The sequence below is a fragment of the Haliotis cracherodii genome, unplaced genomic scaffold (genome assembly GCF_022045235.1).
Source record: "Haliotis cracherodii isolate W230 unplaced genomic scaffold, xgHalCrac1.p SCAF_10, whole genome shotgun sequence".
In the NCBI taxonomy this organism is placed as follows: domain Eukaryota; kingdom Metazoa; phylum Mollusca; class Gastropoda; order Lepetellida; family Haliotidae; genus Haliotis; species Haliotis cracherodii.
In genome coordinates this window covers 16,300,278-16,310,524 of record NW_027266265.1, presented here as the reverse complement: position 1 = coordinate 16,310,524, position 10,247 = coordinate 16,300,278, and the positions used below count along the sequence as shown (strand labels likewise).

Sequence of the window (10,247 nt, the reverse complement as noted above, 5' to 3'; positions counted from 1 at the left end):
CGGAATAAATCGAGTTCATATTCTAGTATATGCTTGTCTGTTTATTGTTTAGGATCTCATTAAAGCTATGCATTGTTACACATTATCGTCACCATGGTTACAATGAACAGTCTTGTGCTGTTTGTTGTTTAGGAAGTCATATTTAAGAAATGGAAAAAGGTTTCCTGTAATATAGTACCTCTCAGTTTTATGAGGATGACCCGTGAAGATCCGGGGTAGAATAGGTCTTCAGCAGCCTATGCTTGCCGTAAAAGGCAACTATGCTTGTTGTAAGAGGCGACTAACGGGATCGGGTGTTTAGGCTCGCTGACTTGGTCGATGTATGTCATCGATCCCAATTGCGCGGTTCGATGCTCATGATGTCAATCACTGGATTGTCTGGTCTAGACTCGATTATTTACAGACCGCCGTCATATAGCGGAAATATTGCTGAGCGTGGCGTTAAACAACAAACAAAGAAAACAACAATTCTAAGGATCAAATTTGTGATGATATAAAAAAGTATCCAAGAAATAAAGATTGAAATGTCAATTCCGGACAGAGGCATTCAGTCATGGACACGATGTGCACGAGGTACTTGAAAACCTGTGTTTGGATGTTTTGTGACACAATCGTTGAACATCATTATCAGAGAGCATAACGACATTTAAGGAAGATAATTTATGGATGTCAACTTCGTTATTATGAATATCATATAATACTTACTCCTTCATCAGGTGAGGACAACATTTGCTACTGAGGATTGCAACAACGGAATGCACGTATGCCCTGCGTCAGCGTCAAAGACGACGTTTGACGACCGACGAATCAGGCAGATGCATAGGCATGCTTGAAACCGGGTCAACGCAACGTCACGTTGCAAACGTCTTTGTTGTCAGCTAAAGGGTGATCAGCAGGGCATGGAATCGATACCAGAAGTTTGGAACAGCCACCCAATGACATGCACGTGTTCAACAGCGTTCCACCACACAGCGGGGAAACAGGTTTCTCCTGATTGCAGCAAGACGTCATCACTTCGTGACTGCCACCACACTCAGAAATGACGTTACCGTTTCTACTGAGACAGTGCTTAATCATCTCCGTGAGGCTGGTATTCGGTCGCGGAGGGCATGCACTCGCATCCCACTGACCCGACATCACTGGCAGGCACCTTTGGATTGGGCTGAAGTTCACGTCCATTGGACAGACCAGAACTTGGCTCCAGAAACTTTCCTTTGGCTAGACTTGATCGCGATTTCAGGATTCCAACGTAGCCGAACTTGACCGCTATGGAGGGGGCACCATCAAAATTGTTGTGGATTCAGTAGAGCTGGAAGAACCGATCTCCATGTCTTACAGCTGGGCACGATGACAGGTCTGCGCTACAGGGATGACATTCTGGATGTGAACGTGTACATCAGACCGTATGGTGGTGCAACCGGACCGGACTTCATCCTCATGGACGATAACGCACGACCTCATCGTGCGGGGGTCGTTGATGCCTACGAAGAGTAGGAGGCCATTGTCCGCATGGAGTGGCCAGCCGGGTATCCTAGTGATTAAAGCGTTTGCTCGTCACGCCGAAGACCCGGGTTCGATTCCCGACGTGGGTATAATGCGTGAAGCCCATTACTGGTGTCCCCCGCCGTGATATTGCTGGAATATTGCTAAAACCTGCGTAAAACCATACTCACTCACTCACTCACTGGCAAACTTGGAGTAGTAAAATGCTGTTCATAACTCAAGTAAATGAAGGCGAGAGAAAACGCAAGTACTGTAGCAACAACGTGGTTTCTATCAGACTCGCTAGGTATTGGTGTGGCTTTTAAAATCACGACCCATCGTGCTGTCCGAAAACAGATGTTACACAATTTCACCATGCAATACTTGGGAGATTGTACAGGCGATTCAATAACTTGTATTACATGAGGCCAGTGTGGCTTGTATGGTTGGTTGGTTTGTTGTTTAACGCCGCACAACATTCCAGCTATATGACGGCGGTCTGTAAATAATCGAGTCTGGACCAGACAATCCAGTGATTAATAGCATGAGCATCGATCCACGCAATTGGGATCGATGATATACATCAACCAAGTCCGCGGCCTGACCACCCGATCCCCTTAGTCGCCTCTTACGACAAGCCTAGTCGCCTTTTACGGCAAGCATGGGTTACTGAAGACCTATTCTACCCCGGATCTTCATGGGTGTTGTGGCCAGTGACAGAAACATAGCGTCTGACAAGGTGGCTTATGGTGACAGGATTCAGTGGTGAGTTTTGTGCTGATAAATGGAGATTATTAGCCGAGGGTATTGTTGTAAATGTTAAATATATCGTAAATATTATATATTAGGAATAATAACAAAACCCTTTCCCATAGACATAAGAAATCACCGCTAAAAGCAGAGTCGATTATACGATTCCGACTGTAACATGAGAATGTGTGTAGATTTAGAAAACGCGAATGAATATAATGCATGGGTGAACCGCCCCATATGTGATATAGTCCCCAATGCTTTCCAGAGATGTTTGTTTACAGAATAACTCATACATCGGCAAACCTCCATCTAAACTTTTTGGGAACGTTATGTGCAATGGTTTTTTGAGCAAGCAGGGCATCGCTTCGATACATAAAGCTTTCTAAAAGTAGTTCCTGCTAAGCTAGCTCATGTACATATATTGTTTGATAGGCATTACTTAGAATTTGACGGATGACAAGGTAGACACTATTTTATGGATAACAACTTCTTTAATACTGTAAAAAGCGATGTTTCGGTATAGATCCTTATACCGTTGTCAAGCAAGACTGAATGAGGGACATAGTACAGAACATATATAGTAGGTGGAGGATTAACAGTAACAACAATTGCATATATGAGTGGGATAAGGTGGGATAGGTGTTGACAACAAGGGGAGAACACATAGGTGGAAGCCAATGGGACATGAAGCCAATTAAACAGGATAAGTGATTATTGCTTGATGAGTTCATAGTAGGCAGATGGGATGGAATTTTTAGTGAAATCATGGAGGTTGTTGGAGAGGATTTGGACGTTGTCCCAGTTGATGTTGTGATTAGGACAGTTGCTGATATGGTCCCAATCTCATTAAAATCAGATCTTAGTTCTCGCTACCGCTAAACAATGATCTGAGGACATCCTATTACGGGTCTAGTCAGACCGACCTTGCGCGAACTTTGACCGACCAATGGAATGACCACTCAGAAGGCAGCTTTCTCGTGTTTTACGGCACTAATTTCAAATTGGCGACTACGCTTCGAAACATATTTTGACGAATTCTCGATTACAAATTTGAAACCTGAACAAATGAACATTCTTGGATGGCTAATAGATGGTCTAGATTGTATGGATTCAGTCGTGAAACACGTAACTATCGTTCGGAGTTAAACTTTTCGAGGTTGCAAGATTAGACATCACATTCCGACTGTCACTTTCACAATCTGGTAAGCGATGCTCTGATTGGTCGGATGAAAGGTCGTTCTGATGTGACCCCTAATGGGATGTCCTCAGATCTTTGTTTAGCGGTAGCGAGAACTGAGGTCTGATTTTAATGAGATTGATATGGTCCGAGATGGCTGATTTACTGTGGGATTTTAATGGTTGAGGTTTTGTGCTCTTTCATTCTGGTGTTGATTGGGCGGGATGTTTCACCTACGTAAGATTGTCCACAGTTGCAGTCAATTTTGTAAACTACACCTTTAGGCTCTTGGGGTGACATTCTTGCTAAAACCAAATCGCAAACCTCACCAGAGCTGAGACTAAAGTCTTAACACTTAATGCAACAACAACCCTCATTCAGTCTTGCTTGACAGCGGTATAAGGATCAATACCGAACGGCGCTTTTTAAAGTATTAAAGAAGTTGTTATCCATAAAATTGTGTCTACCTTGTCATTAGCATATATTTCGGACCTTCATACTTAAATTATCGGATTGGTTTATCGCATCGATGCCACTTAAGTATAATTATAATTATATGATAAATACAGATCAGATGTAAGACGGTTCTGGTTGACTAGTTAAAGCAGGGAAAACTGGTTAAGCTTGGTTAGCAATAGTCGTGCCATATCATGACGTTGGACTTCACACTTTGCACCCATGATGGAATCGACCCCGGGTTTTCGGTGTGACGAACGACCGCTGTAACCACGAGACTACTTGACCACCATGTAACCCAAGGCGTTGACAGTCACAAAGAACAATGTTTTCTGTTTGATGGATTAAATATCTAGACGACCCAGCACAACTTTTCTTGGAGAACTGGTTTCTAATACTACAACAAAAATTACAGTAAAATACGTTTATAACGAACACTCTTATAACGAACTGACGGATATTACGAACTTAAATTTTGGTCCCCGCTATTTGCTGTATAGATGTTGTATATATGCTTATAACGAACTACGGTATATTTACAATTAAGAAATAATTCCATTTCAGTGATCGCATTGAACGGGGTTAATCCATGTTAAATAGTATATTCACTTGTCTGTAAGAAATCCCCCCAAATGCGAATCACTTGAGTTATTTAAGTCACGCTCTCTGAAATAGCAAATGTCAAGTTACACATTGGTGAATATAAGTTTATTTTGAAGGAATGGTTTACTCATACAGCTTATAAATAATTTGATTTTGACACATACCCATGTAGAATAAGGTATGACGTCATATCGGATGTGACGCAATTACCTGTGACGTCACAGTATAATCCAACATGGCGACGGATTAGACTAGCAGTATATTATGGGTTCTAAGAACCTGCTACGCCCATAATCAACCGCGCATTATGTCTGGAGCTGGCGGCCCTGCCATTGATGAAGACTCAGGCAGGCGGGAGAGCCGCGCAAGCCGCCGGTTCCAGATTCTGGAAGCCCAAGGACTCATTGTAGGCAGGACATTGGGAAATGGCTCGTACGCTTGTGTGAAATCCGCCTATGACGTAAACAAGAGATGTAAGGTCGCCATTAAAATCATATCCAAACGAAAAGCACCCGAAGACTACCTTCAGAAGTTTCTTCCCCGGGAAATTGAAGTCGTCCGGATATTACGTCATCCGAATCTTATCAAGTTTCATCAAGTGATTGAAACAACTACGCGATTTTTCCTGATTATGGAAATCTCGGAAAATGGCGATCTTCTTGAACACATCCGGAATAGGAGTGTGATTGATGAGGACTTGGCAGGGAAGTGGATGAGGAACCTCCTGGACGGGATCTGTTACATGCACAGCAAGGGGATTGTCCACAGGGATCTCAAGTGTGAGAATTTGTTGGTCGATAACAGCTTGGTGCTCAAAGTTACAGATTTTGGATTCGCCAAAAAGTTGTTCAAGGTCAAAGGGAATGAAGTTTCTCTGTGTGAGACCTATTGTGGCAGCTATGCTTATGCACCTCCCGAGATCCTCAAAGGTCAACCATACAACGCTTATTGTGCGGAGGTGTGGAGTATTGGTGTAGTCCTTTTCACAATGGTAATACTGGGTCATTTGACATGCTGATGAACTTATTATGAATTGACTTCTGGAAGGCCTATACAGCTACAACTAAATGCGTATCCCATTTGGTAGATTTATGTTCATGATTTCAATCTCTAGATTGTCTGGTCAAGACTCAATTAATTACAGACAACGGTAAATTAGCTAGAATATTGCTTAGTCCCGTGCTAAACAACAACAAACAAAAAATGAATAAAGATCAGCTAATGGCCTCTTCATTTCTACACAATCAAATCAATGGCAGTTTCAGATTGGTTCAGGGATGCTCATGGTCACCTTCTTCAGCTCTTTTTGTGATTGCACTTTGTCTTCTCACACAATGGGTGTCCTCGATTGGAAAGTTTACTATCCATATATATTGACTCGCAATATGTTGATTAATAACAAAATTAGTTAATTTGTATGGATGAAAAAGATCCTGTCTAGACCTGCAGTTGATGTAAATATGAACGAGGTTGATCCATTGAATGTTTAAAAATGCATTTTCTGGCTTCGCTTTTAACCATGGTAATCTTAAAAAATGTAGACATTATACCAGTGAATTATTTATTTAGTATTGATATTCATAAATTTGTATCAAAACAGCATTGATATAAAAAATTATCAATACATCAATATCATGACATATGGCTATTTCACACCTTATTGGATGAACCTAAAATGGTTTTTCGAGTAAAAAGAATCCAGTCTTACAAACATGTACTCATTAACATGAAGGAATTTGAAATAGATGTGAGAATTGTTTTTTAATAAAATAATTCAACTTCTATAAAATCTTGAGTATGGGTTTGCATATCTACCCACTTGATTAGAAAGAGATATTATTGAGGTCAGCTGTCATTTAACTGTTTTTCGTCATATGAAAACTTTAACCAGATCAGATAACTCAATGTCATGTAGTGGTATACTAAACACACAATTTCCTCTTTCTTCCATAGTATTTTGAACATTTCTTTCATCTTCACCAGGTATATGGTAGATTGCCATTCGATGACTCGGACCACAGGAAACTGCTGAGACAGGTACAGGCAAAGGTCATGTTCCCCTCCAAGCCAGATGTGTCCGAGAACTGTCGGATACTCATCCTGAAGATGCTGACCAAGCCCAGCGACCGGATACCTCTGGCTAATATCAGGTAAACACTGTCCACAAACCTTCTTGGACCACCTGTCATTGTGTCTGATAATTTCACAGCTTATTTGCTTATACATTTGCTTGAGTGACAGACAGACTTATATATCGTGTTAATCTCTTTCCTTTTGTGCAATCAGGATCCAATGACTAAGGGATGACCGATTAATAATTATCATTATGCAGGTTGAGGGTAAGTTCTAAGCCTCTTGTGGAAGGAACTATGGAAGTACATGATGCCACAGAGGTACATCCACACCAACGAGCCATCTGAGCAAATTTGTAACTGTGACAAGTCAGTCAAATATGCAGGTGTCAGTGACCTTTGAAAAATTGACAAAGTTGGGAAACTGCCAGTTATGCATAGAAAACTTTGAAAGTTGGCATTGTTGGGTATGTGTCAAAATTAAATGTGCATCTTTTCTGTTTGTGGGTGCATGTCAAGAGTAATGCCACTTGGCACCCATAACTGAATAAAGATTTGTAACCTAGAACTTGCCCTGTATATTTATTTAAAGAAGCCTCATCAAACTTGTCAGCCTATGCAAATATTATCTGTCAACCTAGTTAATGATTACCCTAATTATACAGGGAAAGTGTCGATTCACACGTGGCACTAACTAAAGTGAAAACTGAACTTGCATGGCAAACACACTACCCCTTTAATGTGACAGGAAAGCCCAAAGTGATGCAGGTCTCAGAAAAGGCTTTTACCACTTTGGTGGAACCCATTGTGATCGGTATAGCGCTGACAAACCTAGACACATAATCAGCTGTGATTCGAACCCATGATCATAGGTCCCTTGCACACCTGATGGATGCAGCTCTGTACAGCCAAGTTTGGTGCCTTAGCTGTCATCATTGCATGGGCCAGGAATACAAGACACATCATCAGTCAGTGTCTCCTGTATAATACAAGTGCTCTTGGATGTGAAGGGTTTCAAATACTCATCACAAGAGATGATGTGAAAGAATCAATTAGGGTGTACAGTTTGGTTCAGAAAGAACCACTGTAGTCTAGACATCTTGCATGTGGAAGGCAGATAGTTCAGTGGTTAGGACTAAGAATCATATACATCAACATGATCAACATATATAGACTGCATATGTACTGTCTAACCTAAATTAAATATTGCGACGTTAGCCACAAAGCTGAAGCCAGTGTTGAGTAAAATCTTGTTCTGTCCAGTAAGTCTAGTTATGATAATAATCTATACAATAACACCAAAATCTACTGAAAATGTTGCTCATAGACAACTTCAAACTAGTCGTCTCAAAAGCACAATCTGACTAGTAAAACTCAGAAAGGATTGGTGATATTTCCTTGTGGCCTACCCGTCTTATCATTAAGTAGATGGCACCTCCGTAGCAGATAACTTTTGCAGAATATTGAAAATAAAAGTTAATTTCTTACCCTGTGTTGGTTTTATTACTTTTATGGACAATCTCACAGATTACTTCACTGTTTAGGTCTGATTACTTATATGGACAATGTCACAGATTACTTCACTGTTTAGATCTGATTACTTATATGGACAATCTCACAGATTACTTCACTGTTTAGATCTGATTACTTATATGGACAATCTCACAGATTACTTCACTGTTTAGATCTGATTACTTATATGGACAATCTCACAGATTACTTCACTGTTTAGATCTGATTACTTATATGGACAATCTCACAGATTACTTCACTGTTTAGATCTGATTACTTATATGGACAATCTCACAGATTACTTCACTATTTAGATCTGATTACTTATATGGACCATCTCACAGATTATTTCACTGTTTAGGTTTGATACATGGTACAAAACCCAGTGTGTACTCCCGGATGAACCCCAAACAAGCCCCACCGAGGATACCCAGTTTCTGCCCCCTGCCCCAGAGCTGCCAGATCAAGAGTCAAGTGGCTCCACTGGAGCAACTAATGAGGTCCAGGACAAACCAAGGTCCAAGAGCCCCATGGTGACCTCGCTACCAGAGGAAGATGATACAGTAGCCAAGGTCAAAGCATTGGGTTATATTCTGTCCAAAGAGGAAAAGTACAGGGATGCATTACCTTGCCAGATAGTCAGTGATGAGAGTGTTACTTAATTCCTGTGAATACGTAGGGGAAAAGTGGGATGGGTTTGCTTATGTGGAAATCATGGAATTATTTTTGAGGGTTTGGGTCAGAATATTTCTGGTATTTGAGGATGTTATCACAGAAATGTGGTAAGAATTTGCTTTGGGTGGAGACCATATACCAACATAACTTCTGATTTAGATTAAGTATGTTTGTTGAATATCCAGTCATTTTTTACAATATATCAGTTTTGAATTTGTGATATTTGTTGCATAGAATATGTAATAGAATGAAATCAGTGTTGTAGTTTGATTGTAATTACAAATACATTATTAATCTTTGAATACCCATTACAGACAATTGTAAATCTTTCAGAACATTTTCTAAGTTAATGGTTGATGTAATTATTGTGGAAGTTTAGATGTATTATTTAAGTGAATCTTGATTGAAACAAATATGGTATTCCTTGTGGGAATGTAATCAAATTTGGCAGAGTAGTTTCCAACATTCATATCTTACAATTTGATGATAATTTTTTATTAGTTATGTTTTGTTTTTGTTCTGTTGTAATCATGTAATATATGACATTGGGGATATCACACACCCTGTAACTGTAATAAGTAAATATGCATCAGTAACCATGTACAAGTTACATGCAATGTATTTCTCTTATGGAAACCAAAATAAAAGTTTATAAATAACAGTTGTTCTCCTTTTTGTTTATTTCAATGATGCTTTCAAACTGGACTGAGCAATTAGTATGGGCAAGAAATGAAGAGAAACCTTGGTCATACGAGCAGCCTCATATATGTGCAGCCAAAGCCTACCAAGATCTTTCTTTGTTGAGGATGTAGTTAGAAGTTCACCTTGATCAGACTATTTCAATAGGTCATATATTCAGGGTTCAAAATGGGTCCTCGTCATGACCCCAGTGTTAAGAGATCAAGTGAGTATGGTTTTACGTCGCTGTTGGCACTATTACAGCAACATCATGGCAGGGGCACCAAGAATTGGCTTCACACAGTGTACCCATGAGGAGAACCAGCCTGATGAGTGAACGCTTTAACCACACGGCTACTCCATTGCCCCTGTTAAGTGTTAAGGATTTAGGGGGCTCTTAATCTACAGAAGCAAGCCTTGAAGACCCCAGAACTCCCCTTAATTTCAATTAGCGTGAATTAAGCAGTGTACAATATACAGAGTTTGCAACTTGAGCCACAAGCCCAACCCTGAATCTAGTAAAATTTTGGTCTGGCCAGTTAGCTCATCTAATAATAGTCCATATAATAACACTAAATTCAACAGAAAATAATGCTGAGAGCTGTGTTGGGAATCATAGTCCCAAAAGTTTTTGGCACAGAGTGCATGCATAATTCTGATAAAATCTTAATTTTCCAGCATCATTCCATCATTTTTATGCTATTACAATTTTAATAAAGACAAAATAAAAAAATGTTCAATTACTGAGATAAAAGGATTTTGTTAATAAAGCCTGACATTTAGTGTACTAAATGTGGGACTAATTTCTTGAGGATTCCAGTGTAGAATTGTTTCCAACT

At 40.0% G+C, this 10,247-nt stretch overlaps 1 protein-coding gene across 1 annotated transcript; it reads left to right on the top strand.

The window, feature by feature from the left end:
- Nucleotides 1–4,778: 4,778 nt before the first annotated feature.
- On the top strand, nucleotides 4,779–8,859 carry LOC139454118 (testis-specific serine/threonine-protein kinase 4-like). Its single transcript, XM_071235639.1, has 3 exons — nucleotides 4,779–5,462; nucleotides 6,455–6,621; nucleotides 8,417–8,859. The coding sequence occupies exons 1-3, from the start codon at nucleotides 4,779–4,781 to the stop codon at nucleotides 8,715–8,717; spliced, it is 1,152 nt and encodes a 383-aa protein (XP_071091740.1). The 3' UTR covers nucleotides 8,718–8,859.
- Nucleotides 8,860–10,247: the final 1,388 nt, after the last annotated feature.

Bases quoted from the DNA above. Each gene is read 5' to 3' on its own strand.
- LOC139454118 (XM_071235639.1), top strand. From the start codon at position 4,779: ATGTCTGGAGCTGGCGGCCCTGCCATTGATGAAGACTCAGGCAGGCGG. The intron at 5,463-6,454 runs GTAATACTGGGT...CATCTTCACCAG, and splicing joins GTGTAGTCCTTTTCACAATG to GTATATGGTAGATTGCCATT. The intron at 6,622-8,416 runs GTAAACACTGTC...TTCACTGTTTAG, and splicing joins ATACCTCTGGCTAATATCAG to GTTTGATACATGGTACAAAA.